This window comes from Pongo pygmaeus, chromosome 2, assembly GCF_028885625.2.
Source record: "Pongo pygmaeus isolate AG05252 chromosome 2, NHGRI_mPonPyg2-v2.0_pri, whole genome shotgun sequence".
Lineage (NCBI taxonomy): Eukaryota > Metazoa > Chordata > Mammalia > Primates > Hominidae > Pongo > Pongo pygmaeus.
The window spans coordinates 188,542,771-188,567,665 of record NC_085930.1 but is presented as its reverse complement, the minus strand read 5'-3'; the positions used below and the strand labels follow the sequence as shown (position 1 = coordinate 188,567,665).

General features: G+C 36.2%; 1 protein-coding gene across 3 annotated transcripts in view; it reads right to left on the bottom strand.

The window, feature by feature from the left end:
• Window positions 1–24,895, bottom strand: part of MFN1 (mitofusin 1) — a 44,169-nt gene that overhangs the window by 3,306 nt on the left and 15,968 nt on the right. For all 3 annotated transcript variants that reach the window (XM_054483596.2, XM_054483595.2, XM_054483597.2), the window contains 12 exons: window positions 24,167–24,275; window positions 23,360–23,467; window positions 21,014–21,167; window positions 20,489–20,556; window positions 13,334–13,455; window positions 11,492–11,618; window positions 11,212–11,316; window positions 10,261–10,363; window positions 9,884–10,113; window positions 5,326–5,478; window positions 4,414–4,610; window positions 868–1,002 (listed from right to left, as the gene is read on the bottom strand). In XM_054483596.2, coding sequence (XP_054339571.1) covers window positions 868–1,002; window positions 4,414–4,610; window positions 5,326–5,478; window positions 9,884–10,113; window positions 10,261–10,363; window positions 11,212–11,316; window positions 11,492–11,618; window positions 13,334–13,455; window positions 20,489–20,556; window positions 21,014–21,167; window positions 23,360–23,467; window positions 24,167–24,275 — 1,611 coding nt within the window. The remainder of the gene's footprint in view (window positions 1–867; window positions 1,003–4,413; window positions 4,611–5,325; window positions 5,479–9,883; window positions 10,114–10,260; window positions 10,364–11,211; window positions 11,317–11,491; window positions 11,619–13,333; window positions 13,456–20,488; window positions 20,557–21,013; window positions 21,168–23,359; window positions 23,468–24,166; window positions 24,276–24,895) is intronic.

Below are 24,895 nucleotides of genomic sequence, written 5' to 3'. Positions count from 1 at the left end.
CAATCGAATACATACATTTCACATGGGTGGGTGAGGCTGGAAATATCTAAGTGATAGGCAGGCATCTTTTCCAGAGATTTTGAAACTAAGGTACAATGAACACGTGTGTTGGTCAGATGAAGACACTATGGATGGATAATCACTACTATGGGTGTTTTAAGTACATGCCCCAAAATCCAGGTCACAAAGACAGTCCCTCCAATTTGTAAACACTGACTACTAAGCTGTTCTTACACAGGCAATTTTGTGTAGCATGTGTCCTAGAAGTAACAGCAGGGACTAAATGAGGTTTAATCGTTCTTCCAAGACATTCTGACAAGCCAGCTAATGGGTAAGCAAAAGTAAGAAAGCTGAAAGTTAAGTTCTTAAGCACTAAGAATTTCCAACTACAGACCAAATGGTGACACTTTCAGTCTTGTCCCCAAAAGCAAATTTTATTAGACCCTAAATAATATATAATGAATCATATCAAACCAGAAATCCACATTTTATCAGGAAATCTTACTTTTGTTTTATGATTTAAGTATACATAATCAATAGTCCCCCATGAAAATAGAAGTTATGGGTCTTGGACATATACAACTAAAAACTCACTTTTAATTATACAACTTCTGTTCTGAAAAGGGAATAATATAGCCTAATGAAGAGTAAATTTCGATCTATAAAGTTCCTTTCGATTCAGATTTGTTTTCTTGTTGCAATTAGCCTTCGGTGAAACTGCAAACCACATGGAATTAAATATGGAAGATTTTCATTTAAACCAACACAAAAAGCTATTAGGTATGAATATAAATTCATTAATAATTTTACATATTTTGTAATGAGACCAGTAAATGTTCAAATTATTGAGAAGAAAGGTTTAAATACCTTAAGAGCTTTGAATTGTTTTGTATTTTCTCCAACTGATCTATTTCTTTGGGTAATCTAGCAATTTCTTCTTCCAGCTGTTTTTGAGTAATATCAACTTGTTGGCACAGGCGAGCAAAAGTGGTAGCTATTTGTCTTAAAATAAAAATTTAGAAGCAGTCATAAATGTCTTCAAAAATGAATAAGCTTTAATTTAAAGCTCACATAAAAGAACACAAGTTTTAAAGAACTTCTAAACTATAGGGAATCAGAACACTAAGAATGGTAAGAGGGAAGATACGGCACTAGTGGGCTGCATTTTATCCTGGCTCAAGAGATGATATTACCTCTGTTATATGGCTGTGAACATGAATAAGCTATATAAAGACAAAAGACAGGTGTGTTTCTTCAGAAGCACAATAAACCTTACTCATGCTTGGGACCCTGCCCAAAGTAAGAAATTATCAAGAACAAAAAAAATTCCATGCACTTTTGTGACATAGGCAAAAATACTTTAAACTATAGCAAAATTTAACAATATTTCTAGAATCAAAGGCTTATATTTGAGGGCTAATTCATATATTAACTTTGGCAAACATTAGATTTTTAATGTTTTTTAATGGGAGCATAGATTTTTAATGGGAGCATACCTCTTCCCATTCCACCAAATCCCAGTATTAGACAGATGAAGCATGTGTCATTCTTTTAATATTTTGTTAAATATTAAAAATTTAGTTTATTTTAACTGAGAAATTATTTGAGGTTGCCTCCATTAACATGCAAAGTCTTCTAAGAAAGATGATCAAGTCAAGTTTTTATTTCCCATAACCCCTAGCATGAATTGCTGCATGGGAGGCAATTAATAAATGTTTGATAATCAATGCATGGAAAGCTACATTGACTTTGTTTTTATTTATATGAATTTCAGCTGATTCTTTGGATGTCCAAGTATCTTAATTAGATGAAAACTCATCCTTAATATAAATTAAAACTATCAGATAAAATAGAGACTCAAAAAATTTGGTCAATGAATGAATGAATAAATGAACAAATTCCTCAAATTTGCAGTCTCCTGGTAACCATTCTCTACAATTATTAACTGTTAGTTCAGACTTTGATTTTGTATCTGAAACAGTTTACTGATCCTGCAATTCCTGTCTCCTGAGTCTAAACAATTTCAAATACTACTGCAAAGTTATCTGTTCTAGAGCTAAGTGTTGACATCACTCTCAGAATTCCTAATTATCCAAACCCCAATCTACACATATAGACAAGGCCACATCCTGCTATGAAGTCTATACCTGAATGTATGTACACAGCTTAGATACACATGTGCCACATTGAATATTTCTCTTCATGTCCTTGAATGCATTCCTTTCCCCTTACCTTCTTGTTTTTGATTTGGGTTGTTGTCTCCATCTGATCTTCCGATATGGCATGTTCAAATCTCATATGCTACACATCTCCTCTAGAAACCTTTATTGATCTACTATCCTTCATGATTTAAGTAACTTGTACAGCCTTGCCTTATGATAATAGTTTATCTTTCTCTTATATTTCTTATCACTCTTTGTATTATAATTATGTAAATGTTAGTTTCTTCCATTAAACTGAACTTATCTTGAACTCAAAGAATTTTTAAATTCTGCTCTGAGAGGCATCCAAATACAGAATATTGTACCCTGACTTGACTGGAGTTCTATATATTTTTACCACATGAATGAAACAAATATTTAAGTTGCATAAAAGCAGAAACCGGGTGGACTTAGGTATATGTTATAATAAAATTCTCCTGAGATCTAAAAATAAAATAGCATTTAACTTATAAATTTGAACTGCAAGAGCAAAAATACATTACGTTCACCATGAAATCAGGAGTCTACCTACCATTAAGTTCATTTGTTAAATGCTAAGAATTCATTCAGCTTTCTTAGACTGCTTGGCCAGGCTACCTCTATTCATTCAGTTTTCTTTATTAAGAAACCATAAAGATCTGGCTGGGTGCAGAGGCTCACGCCTGTAATCCCAACACTTTGAGAGGCCAAGGCAGGTGGATCACTTGAGGTCAAGAGTTCAAGATCAGCCTGGCCAACATGGTGAAACCCTGGCTCTACTAAAAAAAAAATACAAAAAAAAATTAGCTGGGCAAGGGGCTGGGCGTGGAGGCTCACGCCTGTAATCCCAGCAGTTTGGGAGGCTGAGGCGGGTGGATCATGAGGTCAGGAGATTGAGATCATCCTGGCCAACATGGTGAAAACCCCATCTCTACGAAAAATACAAAAAAAAATTAGCCAGGTGTAGTGGCATGCACCTGTAGTCCCAGCTACTCGGGAGGCTGAGGCAGGAGAATTGCTTGAACCCGGGAGGCGGAGGTTACGGTGAGCCGAGATCGCGCCACTGCACTCCAGCCTGGGTGACAGAGTGAGACTCCATCTCAAAAAAAAAAAAAAAAAAAAAAAAAAAAAATTAGCTGGGCGTGGTGGCACACGCCAGCTACTTGCTTGAGTGAGGGAGGTGGAGGTTGCAGTGAGCCAAGATTGTGCCATTGCACTCCAGCCTAGGCGACTGAGACTGCATCTCAGGAAAAAAAAAAAAAAAAGAAAAAAGAAACCACAAATATCTTAAGGGCAATTATTTATTTTTGAGACACAGTCTCTCACTCTGTCGCCCAGGCTGGAGTTCAGTGATGTGATCTCGGCTCACTACAACCTCTGCCTTCCAGGGTCAAGGATTCTTGTGCCTCAGCCTCCCAACTAGCTGAGATTACAGGCATGCGCTACCACTCCTGGCTAATTTTTGTATTTTTAGTAGAGATGGGGTTTCACCATGTTTGCCAGGCTGTTCTCGAACTCCCGACCTCAAGTGATCCGCCTGCCTCAGCCTCCCAATGTGCTGGGATTATAGGCGTGAGCCACCTTGCCCAGCCAGGTACATAAATTTAGAATAGGTCTGCTGAAGATCTTTTGAGTTGGCCATGGTGGCTCATGCCTATAATCCCAGCTACTCAGGAGGCTTGAGGAGGGAGGATTACTTGAGCCCAGGAGGTCAAGACCAACCCGGGCAACATATTGAGACCCAGTCTCAAAAAAAAAAAAAAATTAAAAAATTATCCTGGTGTGGTGGCACACACCTGTGGTCCCAGCTACTCGGGAAGCTGAGGCAGAAAGATCACTTGAGACCAAGATTCGAGGCTGCAGTGAGCCATGATTGTGCCACTGCCCTCCAGCCTGGGCGACAGAGACCCTATCTCTGAAAAACAAAAACAAAAACAAAAAAAATTAAGAACTATCTTTTTAAACCTCTCCAGAGTTCTTGAGAGTTCCTATCTACCAATTTTCTAATGTTCAAACCTAATCTATCAGGAGACTGGAAAGAAGAATAGTGATTAGGAGGGAGAAAGGGCAGCAGTGAGGTTTAGTATTGTTCTATTTTTTCTCATTTATGGCCATCACGAAACATGTTCATTTTGTGATAATTCTTTGAGCAATACACTTATTTTGTGCTTTTTCTGCATGTATGTCATATTTCAGTAACTTTTTTAAAGGAAAGATGCACCTTTCAACTTACTGTTTTACTTGGTGACTGCAGTTTGCACTCGTGGAGCTAACAATCATCTTCAGTTTTTCAGTTGCATAGTTTACAAACTGCTGTTTAAAGGCTCGCTCCTTGGCATGGGTGGTCCAGCTCAGTCTTTCATAAAGATACAAAGCTCCATACATAGTTAATGAAACAGATAGGAGTTTCCAGCCTATAGTTTTCCAAATCTGTAAGATAAAGTCATAGCTTAGTCTGAGAAGGAAAAACACCACTTTGGAGAGTACATTTAAAAGCATTTTAGTTCCCTATGGATCTTTGAGTTAGATACATTTTCTAAAAATGTATATTCCCTCTCCATGAGAAAACCTGAAGTTACCAGAAATCAATCAGGCTTAAAAGGGATCAGCACACAAATAAGGGAGAGCTTTACAAGCTGCCAGATTTGATAAACTGATTCAATGTATCTCAAAAATAAAACGATGTTAAATATTGTAGGTCAGACCCTTCAAAAACCAAAACAAGTATATCCATGCTGTTAATGATATACATTTTTTTAAAGAAACAAATAAGAACTACTACTAAAAATAACATTTAATACTTAAGACAGATCCCCTTGATATTCAGAGAAGGCTAGATAGGGCACCTGGGGTTTTCTTATTACCCCAATGTACAAATATTTCTTTGTGTGCTGTGATGTGAAAATGCTTAGGAAGTATTAAAGACCAGCTAGGTGGTGATAGTTCATTCCTAAAGATGTATGTTTTTAAAAAATTTAAGATGAAACTTGTGATATTTAATTCACTACTTTTAACCTGCAAATTTTCATACTATTTTACAGATCCTACAAACAGAAGTAAATACTGTATACCTTTTGTTTTGTGAGCTAACAGGCAGCCTTGCAAACATTTCAATTTTAATTATACTAAAAATAATGTTTCTTACCACTCCTCCAACAATAATGATGCCCATAGAAGTTCTAGATGTAAGGGATGCCAATCCTGTCACTAATGTAATCATGAGCTCTTCCTGTGATGCATTACCTGGCGTTGCTGGAGTGGTAGGAGCAGTGGGAGTAGAAGCTAAAGATCTAGGGAGCTGCCAAAAAAAAAAAAGAAAAAGAAAAAGAAAAAGGAAAAAAGATTACACTTAAACAACTATAAATTAAAGTTATCTTTATAAAACTCTTTAAAATTATAGTAGCAAATCTATGAGGGAAAAATTACCCTAAATGATGAGTACACCACAAATATATGTAGAAAATAAAAATAATTTGGAAATTCTTATCTACAATATGGACCAATGATATCAGGAACAATAATAAATTTTCATAATATACAATGGGGTCTAAATGTAATAGTAGGCCCTCAACTCTCAAGAGGAACAAATTGTGTTTTTAAAAAAACTAACAACAAAAGCACAATCCTTGAAACAACAACAAAAAATGATAAACTAAAAAAAAAAAAAAAAAGGACTTTGGCTGGGAGCGGTGGCTCACGCCTGTAATCCCAGCACTTTGGGAGGCCGAGGTGGACAGATCTCGAGGTCAGGAGATCGAGACCATCCTGGCTAACACGGTGAAACCCCGTCTCTACCAAAAATACAAAAAAAAAAAAAATTAGCCTGGCGAGGTGGCGGATGCCTGTAGTCCCAGCTACTTGGGAGGCTGAGGCAGGAGAATGGCGTGAACCTGGGAGGCGGAGCTTGCAGGGAGCCGAGATCGCACCACTGCACTCCAGCTTGGACAACAGAGCAAGACTCAGTCTAGAAATACCATTTGACCTAGCCATCCCATTACTGGGTATATACCCAAAGGAATATAAATCATGCTGCTATAAAGACACATGCACATGTATGTTTATTGCAGCACTACTCATAATAGCAAAGACTTGGAACCAACCCACATGTCCAACAATGATAGACTGGATTAAGAAAATGTGGTACATATACACCATGGAATACTATGCAGCCATAAAAAACGATGAGTTCATGTCCTTTGTAGGGACATCGATGAAGCTGGAAACCACCATTCTCAGCAAACTATCGCAAGGACAAAAAACAAAACACTGCATGTTCTCACTCATAGGTGGGAATTGAACAATGAGAACACTTGGACACAGGAAGGGGAACATCACACACCGGGGCCTGCTGTGGGGTGGGAGGAGGGGGGAGGGATAGCATTAGGAGATATACCTAATGTAAATGATGAGTTAATGGGTGCAGCACACTAACATGGCACATGTATACACATGTAACAAACCTGCGCGTTGTGTACATGTACCCTAGAACTTAAAGTATAATTTTAAAAAAATTTAAAAAAAGCTTGTATTTATTCTAGTTTACTTGAAATGTGAAAACCAAATCTTTTAAGAAAACAGAAATGTTTCAAAAATGAATGTAGCACCACCTGCAACAGTATTGGATAAAAGCTTTAGGATAAGCTTTCCCTTAAGCATACTACAGGCTGAGTGTCCCTTATCCAAAATGCTTGGGACCGGAAGTGTTTCAGATTTCAGATTTTTTAAGATTTTTCAATATTTCATAGATGTAATGAGCTATCTTGAGGATGGGACCCACGTCCAAACACAAAATTCATTTATGCTTCATATACCTTATATGCATAGCCTGAAGGTAACTTTATCCAATATTTAAATAATTTTGTGCATGAAACAAAGGTTGTGTACATTGACTTATCAGAAAACATAGGTGTTGCTATGTCAGCCACCCGTGTGAACACTCTATGGTTGTTTGGCATCACCATCATTCTTGACTGAATTTATATACTACTGACAAGCAATCATTTTCTTACACGGATTCACAAAAAGGAACTTAATAGTAAAAATATAAGACACACCATTAATAACAGTGAAAAATAACGTATTCAAACTAAGCAGCACAGTAGCATCACCAGAACACCTGTATCAGCTGTTAAACAGCAACAATGGCAGGCTTTCAGTCTCTACCTACAATGCTATGTTTCGATTTAAAAGTTCCTGTACACAGTACTTTGTTAGGTGAGAAGAAACATCAGAAGCAGTTGAGGGACCAAGAAGTGGGTCCTCTCGGCATAATAAGACATTCTGCTGAATGGCCTTTTAAAATGTTTCCTGCAGTACCACCTACTTGCCTCTTTAACAATGGTTTTTGTTGAAGTCTCTCCTTGATTTTATAAACCTATTTCTTGTTCTGTTATGAATACATGCTGCTCTAGTGCTTCAATAAGCCCATCACCATGCTGCCTATAGGCAGTTGTTCTACGAGGTCAATGAAATCATCTTCATTATCACCATTATCACAATCACCTTGATTTAGAAGCATTTTAGCTATTTTGCCATCAGTTAGTGAATGAACAGCTGAAGCCTCATTATCAATGTTAAACACTTCTTTGATATATCCTTCTTCCAGCTTACGGATGGACTCTGAAGATATTATTTTTTGCATAAGAAGCTCACTTGACATACTTCAAAGTCACCAATTTGCTCCTCATCATCAATAAATGTAGTGACAGGCAGAGGCTGCAGGCATACACAACTGAGTCACTGTCTTCCAAGTGCTGGCATATATGGCATCCTTCATCCTAAACTCCTTGTGCTGGCAACAGCATCTATGGCATCTTTCATTCTAAACTCCTTCTGAAAACCTTCCACACCCAGGCCTCAGTTCACTGCTGCTAGCATGCTGCCCAAAAAAGGTTTTTGTATTTACTCCTCATTGATCTTAGAATACCCTGGTCACAAGGTTGAAATAATGAAACATTATTTTTTATGAGAATTTCAGCTAGACGATGAGCAGAATAGTTGTCAAGGAGTAACAAAATCTTGCAGTCATCATCCGGTCTAGCTTCCCTGCAAGTGCACACAAGCTGCTGGTATAAAATGTTTGTGAAACCAATCAGAAAAGATGTCCCTAGGGATCCATGCCTTTTTGTTAGTACAATAATGGACTAGTAAAAAAATTCATTCCTTGAAAACAGTGAGGACGCAAGCTTTTGCCTATCACAGCAAGTTCACATTTAATGCCTGCTGCATTAGCACATCCCAGCACAGTTATTCTGTTCTTTGCATCCTTAATTCTTGTAGGGGCTGTCTCCTCAAGTCAGATTTTCATCAGAGACAATCTTGGCAAATTCATCAATGAATTTCTCTGCTGTTTTGTGATCAAGATGCTTTAACACCACAAACCTTTAGAAAAGTTAATGCTATCTTACCTTAAATTTCTCTAACCAGCCTATTGAATACTCACAGTTCCCTTTGATTTTCAGTTCATTTTAATAGATGTTTATTTCATGATCAGCATGTCCTTAAGTGGCACATGTTCACTGCAATGCTGATGGATCCACTCTTTCAATACATGATCAAGATCTTCATTTTTAACTTTCTGTAGTGTTTTTTTTTTCATTAACTTCCATCATCATTTTTAGCATGGAACTTCAACAGTTTAGTCCTAAAGAACAACTTTACTAAAGTTGTTCTTTCTTTTAGGTCATATATGGTGTTCATTCCAACATCATTCTTCTGTAAGAAGTTTCTCACTTACATTACTGTCCAGTTTTTCCAACAGCTTAAATTTATGTGCTATAAATAAAAATAAATGCCTCTTCTTTTTCTTATCAATGTCACCCACAAGGGTATCTGTAGGCCTTTTAAACATTTTAAACAGCCTGGGTGCTGTGGCTCACGCCTGTAATCCCAACACTTTGGGAGGCTGAGGCAGGTGGATCACTTGAGGTCAGGAGTTCGAGACCAGTCTGGCCAACATGGTGAAACCCCATCTCTACTAAAAATACAAAAATTAGCTGGGTGTGGTGGTGGGTGCCTGTAATCCCAGCTGCTCGGGAGGCTGAGGCAGGAGAATCGCATGAACCCGGGAGGTGGAGGTTGCAGTGAGCCAAGATTGCACCACTGCACTCCAGTCTGAGCCACAGAGCAAGTCTCTGTCTCAAACGCACCCCCACTCAAAAAAAATAAAAATTTTTTTTAAAAACAGTATCTTTACACCAGAGAAAGGAGAGTAAGTAAAGAAGCCCATACTGGGTAATGCACAAAGGTCTTGGCCCCTTGCGGGGCATCATGGGGAAACTGCTGTTGGTGCACTGGGCCTGCACATGTGCCATTTTAGTACCCTTCATGGGTGTGCTTGTGTGGGGGAATTTGGGCATATGTGGAAAAGATATATTGCAGCTAGAGGAGGCTGTGTCTTTTTTCCCTTGAGGACACTAAATAAACTGTGTGTTGTGTGCCTGCGTTTTTACTATGACCTCATTAAGATCTTGTGTGGAATTTTCCACGTGTGGTGTCACCATACTCAAAAGTTTTTGATTTTGGACCTTTAAGGATTTTCAGATTGGGGATGCTCAAACTAAATATCTACCTCATAAATGGCTCTAAGAGACAGATACTAGCTTTTAAATGTGCAGATTTTGTAAAGCTAGTTTTATTATAGAAAAACCACATAAACAAAATAATAAAGGAGAGTCTTAATTGGTAGATTCAAAGATACATACCTGAAAGATAGGCTCTGATAATCCTAGGAGCACCCTTTGAGCATTTCTAGGGCCCAAAAATCGATGTACAAGGGAAGACCAGCCCAGGGAAAAACGAAATACAATATCCTCTTGAAAATCTGAACATAACTTGTGGTAATTTAGATTATAACTGAGATCAAATTTCTTGCAAGGGATCAGTGTATGTAGTTTATCCTGTATACCAGCTGGAAGTAATGGCTTCAAATTTTCTAGAAAGAACAAAATCACAACACTTATTTTAAGAAAGAATGGTAAATGTTTTACCTTCAATGGAATGCCTGAAGGAAAATAAGCTCTTTACCAGAGTCATGAATGAAAAAACAAACCAGACATGACCTTGTAGACATAAATATTACCAATAATTTCTTGCTGGGTCTGAAGCACTAAGGCGTTTACTTCATCGGTGCATCGATCAGCCAAATTTCTTCCCATACCATCCTCTATGTGCTTATTTAATTCCTGTTAACAATGGTAAATATCCATATTATTTTTTCTCCAGAAAGTATGTAGTTTTTATAAAGACATAAAAAATTCAGTAAACGCCAAAATGGTCTTTTTGACTTTTTTTTTTTTTTTTTTTGAGACAGGGTCTTGCTTTGTTGCCTAGGCTGGAGTGCTTTGATCTTGACTCACTGTAGCCTTGACCTCCTAGGCTCAAGTGATCCTCCTGCCTCAGACTCCTGAGTAACTGGGACTATAGGAGCGTGTCGCCACGCTTGGCTATTTTTTATTTTTTTCTGAGATAGAGTTTTCCTCTTGTTGCCCAGGCTGGAGTGCAGTGGTGTGATCTTGGCTCACTGCAACTTCTGCCTTCCAGTTTCAAGCAATTCTCCCGCCTCAGCCTCCTGAGTAGCTGGTATTACAGGCGCCTGCCACTGGCTAATTTTTTTTTTTTTTGTATTTTTAGTAGACAGGGTTTCACCATGTTGGTCAGCCTGGTCTCAAACTCCTGACCTCGTGATCCGTCCGCCTCAGCCTAACTGTTTTTTGTAGATTAGAGTTCTATGTTGCCCAGGCTCGTCTTGAACTCCGGGGCCCAAGTGATCCTCCCACCTCAGCCTCCCAAAGTGTTGACATTACAGGCATGAGCCACTGTGCCTCGTCCTAAAATGATCTTTATCTCATTCTAAGTATAAATTTTCTATTTACTTTTTATACAAGACAGTTTACATTTATTACAAGAGGGCACAAGAGATCTAACAGTTTCATTTTGTACTGATACACTGAAATGCCAAACCATGAAATAAATGAGGGTATAGAATAATAAGAAACTGTCTCTGAATAATTTTGTCTATACTTCAACTTACACTTTTATATATTTTTAATACATCTGGATTAGGATGAAACTCTGAACAAAATTCATCAACCAAAACAGACAGTCGACAAATTTCATCTGTCATTGCACATGAAACCTGAAAATATGAAAATTTTGGAGTTAAAATAATTAAACAAGATAATCAATTACTCAAAAAAATTAAATTGAAAAATCTTAAAACATTCTTTTAAAGTAACAGGAATAACATTTTTAGCATTATCAAAAATAATTTCCATCCAGGTTATTTTAATCATGAAGCTACTGTTACCCACTTTGTTTGCCACCTCCTCGGTAACCTCCTTGATTTTTTTCTTAACATCCAGTGTTAAAAGGTTCATCTGGTTTCGAATAAAGTCCAGTCTATCAATTTGGTCTTCCCTCTCTTCCACTGAATAATGCCTATTTCAGTATAAAGAGTAATCAACGTTCAGGGTAGTCTGAAGTCCTAAAGCATTTCAGCAAGGGACTCATTCATGTATTGAACCATCTATTAGCATGACTCAAGGAAAAAAAAAAAAAACTTGTAATATCTGAAAGGATTCAAGCAATATTTCACTTATAAAGTATTTTATATAGATGATTTGATAGAAACCACGTTTCTCTACCCATGTGGCACCTGAATCCCAGAAAGGATGAATAAGAATTCTAAGTCTTCAAACACTTCATAGATATGAACAGGCAAAACAGAATGCAATACTGACTTTAGTTAATAAGCAGGGGTCGGCATATAGCACCTTACAAGCCAAATCTAGCCAGCTGCCAGCTTTTGTTAAAGTTTTCTTGAAACACAGCCACACCCATTCATTTACCTATTATCTATCTATGGCTGCTTTTGCTCTAAAACTGTAGAAATGAGTAGCTCCAAGAGACTTTACGGCCCATAAAGCCTAGAATATTTACTATCTGGCTCTTTTTTTAAACAAAAGTTTGTTCACCTCTGGCTGATATAGGAAAATAAAGACCTGAGATCCATTTAAGAAGATCTTTTACTTAAGAAGTTCCCAGGACATTATGATTATACAATCCTCAAATCACATCTTCTTTGTGCTATACTTTGTTCAACATCCTATGTCTTTAAAAATTATTACTAATTAAATCAATCTTATAGACCAAAATTTGGGTACTACATCAAAGCAACTGAGCTAGAAGGAACTGCTACAGCAGCACAATCTCATTAAACAGAGGCGACACGGAGGCTGTACACAGGGGCTGAGTTCAAACGCAGGGTTCTGATCCTTGCGTTTTATATGCTGGCAATTCTCTGCATTTGAACTTAATTCATTCCTAAGAAAGTACCACTATAAAGCAACAGACAGGGACATGAAGGGGTCTTTGTTCCCTGCAAGAGCAAATACATTTAAAATTCCAATGTTATGTCATCTTGGACTTAAGCTTTGATGCGTTTATGTTTCCTTCAACTGGCTTAAGTCCACTGAAGGTCCTATTGAGGCTTAACATCATCACTTTTGTCACATCTAATAACATCCCGATCTGTGTTTCAAGCATACCAAGTTTGTGAGAATTATACTTTGTATCAATAATGCTGGTATTTTCATGTATTCATTGCCACATTTACAAGGTAACAAATAGTATAAAATAATGCCGTACAGTATAACATAAAAGGTACTGCTTACCAAATCAGCTTTCTGGTTGGCAGGTAGCATCGCCTTGTTTGTTCATCAGGTGATAAACAAACACAACTAGTATAAAATAGTGATTTCAAAATACCAATGTATGACTATATTTAAAAATGGGTCGTGGGTTGAATGCAAAAAGAGGATCACCTGTTTTGGACTTCTTCATAAAAATCTGCTTGAAGAAATGGTTCTTCCACTGCTTCAAAGATATTTTAAAGCCACAAAACATTTTAAAAATCACAATTCATACATAGGAATAGTGAGGTCCAGGGAAAATAAATGATGTGTGCAAGGTGGCAGAATAAATATCGACACTTTCAAATATGCACTTAAAAATATATAAGTAGGCATCAGTTAAACCCACAAGGTTGATTTCAGTGTAAAAAGTATTTATAGTACAACAATTTAAAACCTCATCTTAACAAAAGTCTGACAAAAAAACTAACATTTTTATGTTGCAACAAAATGAACTCATACCTTTTCTCTTCAGCTGCCAGGTTTACTGAATCCATTATGTTTTTCACAGTAGCTAGTATCTGTTTAGCTCTGATAGTGTGCTGTTCAAACTTTGTTTTCACTGCTGACTGCGAGATACACTCCTGCGAGGGGCCCAAGCCATAACACATTACTGTAATTCCATCGCAACATTTTCAGGAATTTAAACACAAAAACTTGCTGTTTGTAACTTTAACCAAAACAGAAATAAAGGTAGAAAACAAATGAGTGATAAAAGCACAACTTAAAATTACAAAGGTGAAAAAAATACAAAGATTCAAAAGTAAAAAGGGCTTTAGCAGCAAGTTACCATCTTTGTGTATTTTTACACAGTAATGTGCAATGGTTTGACTCTAACATTAAAAAAAATAAACAGGGTACTATTTTCAATGTTAAAAAATTTCCTCATTAGAATTACTATTTTTATCTGGATCACCTTTAATCCAATTATAGTCCTTCTATCTAGATTCTTCTCATACTTGCAATAGATATAACCTAGTAAAGTTCTTAATTAAGATGTGAATTAGAACAATTCCTTATTTAATAGCTGAATGATACAATGATTCCTGTAAGTTTGCTGAAAAGGACTTCATTGAGTTAAAATGTGAAGAATTTGAAAGCTAACATTTAACAATGTAACATCTAAAATTGTTTATAGAAAAAATATCTGCAGCTATTTAGAAGATAATTGCAATTATTTTCATTAGAATATAGTGTGTACACAAAAGCCTGAATCATGCCGTTATCTCATTTATCTTCAAGCTAACAACCCATTTAAAATAGTTGTTATTTTAAATAAAAAAAAGTCACAAAGCATCACATATATCGATGGATACATTTTGCAACATTTTTGATTCAATTTTCAATATACAGAATACTTATCTAATATATATATATATATATTTTTTTTTTTTTTTGACAGTCTTGCACTGTCACCAAGGCTGGAGTGCAATGGCATGATCTCGACTCACTGCAACCTCCACCGCCCAGGTTCAAGTGATTCTACTTTAGCCTCCCAAGTAGCTGTAATTACAGGCATGCACCACTATGCCTGGCTAATTTTTACATTTTTAGTAGAGTCAGGGTTTTGCAGTGTTGGCCAGGCTGGTCTTCAACTCCTGACCCCAAGTCATCTGCCTGTCTCAGTCTCACAAAGTGCTAGGATTACAAGAGTGAGCCACCACGCCTATCCTATAAATATATATTTACTATGATTTATCATTTAAAATTTATAAAATTGGGCCGGGCGTGGTGGCTCACTCCTGTAATCCTAGCACTTTGAGAGGCCGAGGTGGGCAGATCACGAGGTCAGGAGATTGAGACCATCCTGGCTAACATGGTGAAACCCCGTCTCTACTAAAAATACAAAAAATTAGCTGGGCGTGGTGGCATGCGCCTGTAGTCCCAGCTACTTGGGAGGCTGAGGCAGGAGAATGGCGAGACCCGGAAGGTGGAGCTTGCAGTGAGCTGAGATAGCGCCACTGCACTCCAGCCTGGGCGACAGAGCGAGACTCTGTCTCAAAAAATAAATAAATAAATAAAAATTTATAAAATTTTTTATTACAATATGTCTTATTTCATGTTTACTTCATAGAAAGTCAAATTCTGCACTGAAATATAGCACAGTAACTATTATAGATGTTTTATAAGAGATGTTTATTTTCTATGATAAATTTTTTAAAAATTAGGGATATATTAATTCTCTGATACTCCAATGAATTCATCTTCTCAAACCTCTATATATTTAGCTAATACAAATTGTGGTAATTGCTTCCTGAAGTTCATTACTATCCTTCCTTTAATAAATGGCTTTTAGACTTCAAAAGGCATTTACTTAATACTCTAGTGCTACATTTGTTATCCTGAAATCATCAGGATGCTACACGTGCATTCAAATGTCCTATTTACGACCTATGCTTAGCCTTCATGTCTCTGAAATTATTTGAGCACTCAGAAAGACTATAATCTCTTCTGCTATTTTAGCTCCCCTCTTCAGCATTTCGTTTGAGGTAGAGAAAACAAAACAGATTATTTAGCTATAGAGTACATGAGGGTAATTCATTTAGTCAATATTTAACTCTGAAGCCATTACTTTCTTGCATTGCCTAGCTTCATTTTTGCCCATGGTGAAGCTCATTTATGCATCACTCATTTTCACTGATTTTGAAAAAGGTAATGTAGGAAGTTACAGTATTCCTGTTCTGTATACACCTAAAGATAAAACATTCCTGGATGTTTTCTTCTTTAAAATCACCAATGATTACATAATAGTGAACATTTGTAAACTACTTATTTTTTAATAACTAAAATAATGCATTGATTTTATTTTAAATAAATGCCTCATAAATGTGTCAAATTAACTTCTGCAAAATTATAAAACAAAAATATTTTTAAAAGGAAAAAGATTAAAATAAAGTCTATATTCCTCGATGAAGCAGATCTAGATATCAGCAATGAAGATCCAAATTTGTAGATAACAGCACAGTGTTAGAGCTAGACGAGACAGAAAAGATCTCCAAAAGTTATTAGGCAATATAAATTACTGTCTGATTCAAAAATATATAATGATGAATAAGTATAGAGAAGAAAATAATCACTCTTCTAATTAAAAAAGTATCCCACATTGGTGTTCCCACTGATCTGTAGGATATTTAAGAGGTACCTTGAAAAAAGAACATTGTGCTCCAAATAAGTATGGGAAGTGTTAATTTAAATAAAGTTACCCTTCTAAGTTATTTCTCAGCATCCTTAATACACTAATATGCTAATTAATCTCTATGGGGAACATACATAATATGCAGCAGTTCCCAGATTTATTTTATCAGAAACTCTAATCATACATTAATAATATTAATTTATACAAGTAATTAAAACATAAAACCAACAAACTTTTCAATTTCCCTTGAAAATAGACCCTACAAACACCTAACAACATGCTATTCATCACTGCCAACTTATTTTGATATACTTTCAACAGAAAAGTGCAAGAAATATACCTTTTATCTAGATATATCAAATATTAACATTCAGCCCCTTGTGTTTACTTCTCCCCTCCCTCCATACTCATGCTCGATACTCTCTCTCCTGTGTGAGGGCATATATATATAATATTTGTATATAACACATTATATATAATAAATATACATTATATATAATATATAATAAATATATATAATACATGTCTTGCAATATATATATATAAAATGTATGACTCCTATATATATAAAGAGAGGCATACATTTTTATATATACTTACGTATTATTTTCCTTCCTGAACATTTTGACAGGTCATTACTACATCACAAGCTTATTACCTAATACATCAATACTTGTCTTCTAAGAAAGAAAACATTTATTTGCACAATCACAAAACAATTGTATTCAGAATATTTACCATTGAGACAATACTATTATCTAACAAACAATTCATGTTCAGATTTCACCTATCATCCAGGAATGTCCATTACAAAAAAATCCACTGACATTTTAAATAAGTTATTTTTATACATCTATCTCCCATCATACAACCAAAACTAGTAAGAATTAATGGTGAAATAACTGTGCAAAAGAAATCTGGATTTCTAACTTGCCTTTAGAACAATGCAGTCCAAATGCATTTTGAAACTTTCCAAATACAGTTTTAAAACAATAAGAAAATATATTAATAGACTAACATTGATTTTCCTTTCTTCCCTTTTTTTTTGAAAGAAAAGAGACAGTCTCACTCTGTCATACAGGTTGGAGCACAGTGGTACCTGCATAGCTCACCATCACCACAGCCTCAAACTTCTTGGCCTTCTACCTCAGCCTCTGGGGTAGCTGCGACTATAGTCATGAGCTATCATATCTGGCTTTTTTTTTTTTTTTTCTGGTAGAGATGGGATTTAGTCTTTTCATGTTTTTGCCTAACCTGATCTCGATCTCCTAAGCTCCAGTGATCTTCCTGCTTTGGCATCCTAAAGTACTGGCATTACTGGCATGAGCCACCAACGCCCAGGCTAATATTGATTTTTTTGATTGCTTTTACTGAATTTAATTTTCAAGCCTTGCTTAACTTAGTATTCTAAATGTTTAAAATACTTAGATCCCTTTGAATCAAGTGAATCTAAAGAAGTCCACGGCAAAGGTCAAATTGATAAAGGTGATGAACTTGATACAGTTTTTCTTTTCACAAAAAATCTTGCACGACTACAAAGTAAGCAAATCCCCAAAACAAAGAGAAAATGTGTGTAAAAGCCACATGATGTGACCACAACACAAAGAAACCAAGAAATTAGTAACCAAAAATTGGATAAAATGAATCAAAACACTTGAATTTTAAAAAGTCTTATATTGATAAGGAAATGCCAAAAGGATAATTAGAAACAAAAACCACAAAAACTAAACTAGTACTGAAAACCTTGGGATACGCCTAAAGCTGCAGTCACAGATTCACAATGCTGAATCTTTTCTTTAAGAACAATAAGCAAAAACCAATGCATCTTCAAAGTAAACAATGTTAAAGATGAACACAGGCCAGGCACGGTGGCTCATGCCTGTAATCCCAGCACTTTGGGAGGCCGAGGCGGGTGGATCACGAGGTCAGGAGATCGAGACCATCCTGGCCAACACTGTGTAACCCCGTCTCTACTAAAAATACAAAAAGTAGCCGAGTGTAGTGATGTGCCCCTGTAGTCCCAGCTACTAGGGAAGCTGAGGCAGAAGAGTCCCTTGAACCCAGGAGCCGGAGGTTGTAGTGAGCTGACATTGCGCTGCTGCACTCGCTCCAGCCTGGCGACAGAGCAAGACTCTGTCTCCAAAAAAAAAAAAAAGAAAGAGAAAAAAAGAACTTAGTGAATGAAATCCCCAAAATGATATTTATTAAGTGATAAATTACATAAGAGCTGGGGCTGTGTCTTTGGATGACAAATCATTGGCAAACCCATTAAGGGTGTGTGTGTGTGTGTGTGTGTGTGTGTGTGTGTATGTATATGTAGATATACATTTATATTTAAACATAGAAGTGAGAAACAAGAGATTCAAAACAAACAATTTTATGCTACTAAATTATAAATGTTCAGAAATGCACCAATTTCTAAGAAATCAGAAATTACCAAAACTGACTTAAGAAGTAACAAATACCAGTTTTGGAATAAAGCTGACTAAAACTTTCAATGTAATTAATTACCAAAAAATGTTTTGTCTCTTTCTAATACATTCAGACATAATATTTTTTGCCCAGCTGATTGTTTGGATAAATTCAAGTAATTTTTAACTGATTCTCATTTTAGATATTTCAGACTTAAAATTTTCACTCTAAAGCTGGACGTTCCATGACTTTAAGTAAAAACAAAAAGCTACTGCTCATAAGCAATTTTTTCCATACATAAATTTTAGAATCCCAAAAGGACCATTAGAATAAAACATAAACTGCCAAGTTTCCTCTAAAAACATTGAAAAAGAATAGTTTCTAAGTCTGTCTGATTATTGCAATCACTTGGGGAGCTTTGAATATATATGTGTATAGATTCCTAGACCAACCCCAACCCCCTGGATCTGGGGTTGGGGTTAGGATAGGTCAGGAGCCTGTGGTTCTCTAAAGCACGTCATGTGAGTCTGATGATCAGCCAGGCTTGTGAACCAATTCCCTACAGCATATCTTTTATTCTTCTCATTCCCACCTCCTCAACGAGATATTCTTGGGAAGCACAAGCTATACCATGAACCAATATGGAAGCAGTATAAATGTGTAACAGAACATTACACAATTATAATTATATAAATGTATAATTTAGAAGAAATCAATGATAAACATACATAAAACACATATATACAAAGGTCAATAAATAAGGAAAGACAAGGAAATAGAATAGATCCTCTCCCTACATATTTTCCCCATGGATGAAATAACTGATAACAGTGAGGAGAGGAAGCTGAGGTGGGAGGATCATTTGAGCCCAGGAGTTCGAGGCTGCAACGAGCTATGATTGCCCAACTGCACTCCAGCCTGGGTAACAGAGGGAGATCCCATTTCTTTAAGAGAAAAAAACTGTGAGGAGAGCATCAACCCTTTGGTGAAAGCAAAAGGAAAAGAAAAAAAACAAACAATGGTCTTTGAGTAACTGGGACTTCATGTATCCTATAGCTTGGCTTGAGAGGACATCTACTGATAATCCAGTAGCCTCTGAACAATTAGATCTTATCGAGATAGCTGGCAGTGGATTTGCTTTCTTCCAGTTTGTCTTCATCTGTCTAATAACCTTTTTTCTCTCACCAAATTAAAGATGAGAGATAGTAAGCAAATTTTTTATTTTAAAAATCCTGCCAAGTATACTCAACATTCATGTCCCCCCTATTAAAGCAGTTATACTTATAAGAATAATTACAGATTGAGGTTTCTTCAACGCTGAAGTCACTGTGTTCATTCCTAAGTGGGAAGGTGATATGAATTATATAGGGCAAAATAGGAGTTCAGAAGGTTAATATCTAAAGAACTATTCAGTCAAATGTAGGGTGAGTTTTAATGTCTCTGAATAAAAACACTTACAATGCAACATAACAAACTAGCCTCCCTCCCCATCTACCACTCAGGAACTTCAGTAGTTTCCTAGAAGTTTCTGAAAACGCTGAAGCTCTTTTCTACTCAATTATTCATTTAGAATGTTTGGCACAAAATATGGAGAATGGACATGTGGCAACACAGTATATAAATATAATAAAATTTTGTCAAATGGCATTAATCACGTTTTGTATACTTCTATTAGTCATGCGGCACAAAGAAAAAAAGGATAATGCTTTCTTTGCTCTATTATCCATTCCAACAGCAATTACGCTTGTTTGCTGTTGTTCCAAATTATTGAATACAGGGAATTTCATTCATTGCACAACACAGCAATATTGAAACACAGTTTCTTATTTATATATAAATACATAAAAATAAGAATAAGGAAGAAATTACAATCTTTAATTCTCAATTCTTACAAATCATTTTGCAGGGGCTTCTTTTCTTCACTTTCCACATTTTACTGGCTGTGTCAGTAACTAAACTAAATAATAGCAGAAGTTATTGACAAAAACGAATGATAAAAATAGAAGATTATGCTTTCTCCAACCAAAGAAAGAGTTTTGTATTAGGCAATACAGTCACAAAATTCCTACCTCAAAGATTTGTTCAAAATTCTGAAATTCCTGTAATCTTGCCTGAAATCCTTCAGCAAGTATCCCACCTGTAACGTACAGGCAAAGATTTAAAAACCTAGTATACAGCAAGATATATTTTCTGGTAGGTTACTGATTTTATAATTTTAAATATATATATATATATATATCTCTATATTTCTTTTTCCCCCCCCAAGACAGAGTCTTGCTCTGTTGCCCAGAGCTGGAGTGCAATGGCGCAATCTTGGCTCACTGCAACCTCCGCCTCCTGGGTTCAAGCAATTTTCCGGCCTCAGCCCCCCAAGTAGCTGGGATTACAGGTGTGCACAACCATGCCCAGCTAATTTTTGTATTTTTAGTAGAGATGGGGTTTCACCATGTTGGCCAGGCTGATCTCGAACTCCTGACCTCATGATCCGCCCGCCTCAGCCTTCCAAAGTGCTGGGATTACAGGTGTGAGCCACCGCACCCGGCCAATTTTAAATATTTTTATATTTAAAAAGGAAATCTATAATTAATGCATACCACTTTCTGGCATCCCCTGTGCTTTTTGCTTTCTAGCACTAAGAACTTCCTTTGCTGAAACAAAGAAGATACGATTCTGTGCTTCTAAAGCATTTACAACTTTGAGCTCCTCCACCAAGAAATGTAGGCATCTTTCCATGTGCTGTCTGCGTACCTACAGAGAAAATGGTATTAAAATAATTCTAATAATTGAAACAAATATAATAACCAACGACTATAGACCAATACTAACTTTATTCACAGTGATATAATAAAAGTTACCATATAACTAATGAATTTAAGAAATTCTAATAAATGAAGTTTGATATCTGATGACAGGAAATCTTTCTCTTAACAATTCTGTCTTTTGAACATTTAAAATTCTGCTGGGCACAGTGGCTCACGCCTGTAATCCCAGCACTTTGGGAGGCCAAGGCGGGCAGATCACGAGGTCAGGAGTTTGAGACCAGCCTGGCCAACATGGTGAAACCCCGTCTCTACTAAAAACACAAAAATTAGCTGGGTGAGGTGGCAGGCGCCAGTAATCCCAGCTACTGGGCAGGCTGAGGCGGGAGAATCGCTTGAGCCCGGGAGGTGGAGGCTGCAGTGAGCCAAGATCGTGCCCCTGTACTCCAGCCTGGGTGACAGAGCAAGACTCCGTCTCAAAAAACAAAGTTAAGGTTGGGGAGAATGCATTAACCAGGCATTAGAATTGCAATGTTGGGTTCAAGATTACCACTTGGGCACTGAAGTGAAGATTAAGGGTTAGAAGTTAGGATTTAGTACTAGTCTTTAGCATTATGGCTATGATGAGAGATCTCTATATTAAGACTTGCAAAAATAAATCTAAACAGGAATGCTGAAATATTTGAGGAAAAATAATTTATGAGCGATGCTTCCAAATTCTGAGACCCCAGTTTGAAAGAGCAAGACTGTAAAACAACAGTTAATGACAGGAGGATATAAAACATGATGTTATGCAAAATTCCAATTGGGGAAAAATGAAAGCAAATAATTTAACATGTGAACAGTGATGGGATAGTTTATTTTTATCTTGTCCTCTACATATAATAATTTCGTACTACTAGTAAAATCAGAAATCGTCTCAAGCAAATTAAATAAATATTATTTATAGTCCAAATTCCAGATACTTCAATCTTTTTAAGTTTCTACAATTGGTGTGACTAAAATGCCAAAAAAAAAAAAAAAAGTTGAGGATGCAAATCTTATGAAACTCAATCTGCTGGCCAGAGTATAAATCGACACCAAGCACTTTGGAGAACTCTGGTGCTATATTTACTAAAATCGAACATATTCTTAACTCGTAATCTAGCAATTTTACCTCTAGGTACATATACCCATGGTTTACTAACCTCTGCATTACTGACGTTTTGGATTGGCCAGTGTTTGCTTGGGGGCCTGTTCTGTGTCAGAGCATGTGTAACAGCATGTCTAACCTCTACTCATTAGATGCCAGTAGCACAAAACCCCAGTTGTGACAAAAAAAAAGTATCTTCAGATGCTGCCAAATATCCCATGGGGGTCAAAACTGTCCATCCTCCACACTGAGAACTACCTAACAAAAATGCATACATATGCATACCAGAAGGACATATACAAGCATATGCACAGTAGCATTCATAACTAAATATAGTAAATTAACCCAAATGCTCATCACTGTGAATAAATCAATTGTAGTATAGTCACAGATGGAATACTATACAGCAATGGGAATGCAATACAACTATGCTACGCACAATAATATGGACACATATGACAAACACGTGAAATAAAAACAAAAACAGATGCAAAAGCAGGTATTATATGATTCTGTTATATAAAGTTGAACAACCAGAAAGATTAATTTAGGGGGTCAGAAGTCATGATAAATGGATAATTTCTCCTTGGGAAGTAGGACAGAAGGGAAGCTGGAAAGAGGTAGGTAAGAGGAAGGTTCTGGGGTGTTCAGAATGGTCTGCTTTTTGATCTGGATTTTGAAACAGGTGTGTTAAATTTGTCAAATTTGGACAGGCATGGTGGCTCAGGCCTGTCATCCCAGCACTTTAGGAAGCCAAATTGGAAGGATCACTTACGATTTATGTACTTTTCTGCTATGTACATTTCAATAACAACTTAAACAAAAAAGAAGTTTCAAGCTTTGAAATAACTAGATAGTATAACACAATTTTCCCTCAAAGTAACTTCATACCTTCGTCTTTATCACATACCTACTTCAGGTTTTCTCTATCTATCTTCTTTTCATGGAATAGCTCTTATAATTTTCTATTCTATAAGCAATACTGTTTTCTCAAATAACAATGTATGTGACTGTATTTCAAAACCTACAAAAAAAAATTAATAACTTACGTCTTCCATATATTCTGGCTCTGATGCAGAGGCATCCCAACGATTATTGAGAATGAAAATATTAGGCTTGGAAAGCCGCTCATTCACCTTGTGAAAAAAGTGTTTTTCCTGAAAAACAAACAAAAAAAACCCCACAGTACATTCACTATAATTTACATTTATAATTGAAATTTTATTTTAATGAGAAAGTCTGAACCATTTAGACAATAGTAATTAACACCACCGACAAAGGATCCTAAAAGCACTCTATGAGCATTAAACTTTCAAAGATGAAAAAAACTGATAACAACTTTAAAAAATCATGTTATAGTTTTGAAAGTTTATTTCAAACGACTCTGGCTCCAGACATCTGGCTAAATAATCTTCTAAGTCTGACAGCAGCTTAAAGTGTACACAGTTAAGCTGAAACCTAGAGTATATTCTGGTGAAGCTGGAAATAGCTGACAATACTGAAAATATAAAAAGCCTTGCCTGATAGATGGCAGAAAGAAGGAGTGGTTTATACTTTATTCAAGAGACTTAAATAAGCATCCTAAAATTTCTGGCACTCATTTTCCCTGAGACTGATAAATAACCAGAAGCTAGAGCCATCAAGCCCTATACTGCTAGAGAAATCCAGGGAACTACACACTATAGAAAGACTAGAAACAGCCCTTCTGGTTCTATGAAAACACAAACCCCTTCATTCATGCCTGTTTTTAGAAGTTCTTTCTAATCCATGATTTGGATTTCCCTTGCTTTTCAGAATTAAAACAGACACCGTTTCATTTCCTACCATCGAAACACAATAATATGATTAAACCCTACCGTATTCATTAGTGTTGATTCAGAGTTTGCGACCAAAACGAAGACATCAGCATCTAGGCAAAACTTATCAATCCAGCTATCCAGCTCTGTAGTAACATCTGTGCCTGGACTAATAAGAGTGCAAGAAAAACTGTATTATATTTCTTAAAAAGAAAATTTGGGTTACAGAATTTTTTCAGCTTTTATATATAATTTGAAGTCTAAAAAACAGGATTTCCAGCTGTCATCTGTAAGAAGCCTAGGAAATTTTAACCTAGTGATCTTTGACAAAGCAAACAACATGCTCAATATTTCAATCTTTTTAATGTTTATGCTTTAGATGGCTGAAATATAAAACTAGGCTAATAGATACTAAACAATGAGGGTTCAAGCAGCTATATCCAGTATGGGCTCAGAGATGATTTAAGCACTTATAAACACAAATAAAAAATATAAATTTAATATACCAACTATACTAGGACCTGCAGTGAAGAATTTGCCAACAATAAATCTTTGTAAAAAGTTAAAAAAATTTTTCATTTTAAATTTTTGTGGGTTCATATTAATTGAGTATACATATTTATGAGGTATATGAAGTATTTTGATACTAGCATACAATGTGTAATAATCACATCAGGGGTTGAGTGCAGTGGCATATTCCTATAATCCTAGCATTTTGGGATGCCAAGGCGGGAGTGTTTGAGTCCAGGACTTTGAGACCAGCCTGAGCAACATGACAAAACCCTGACT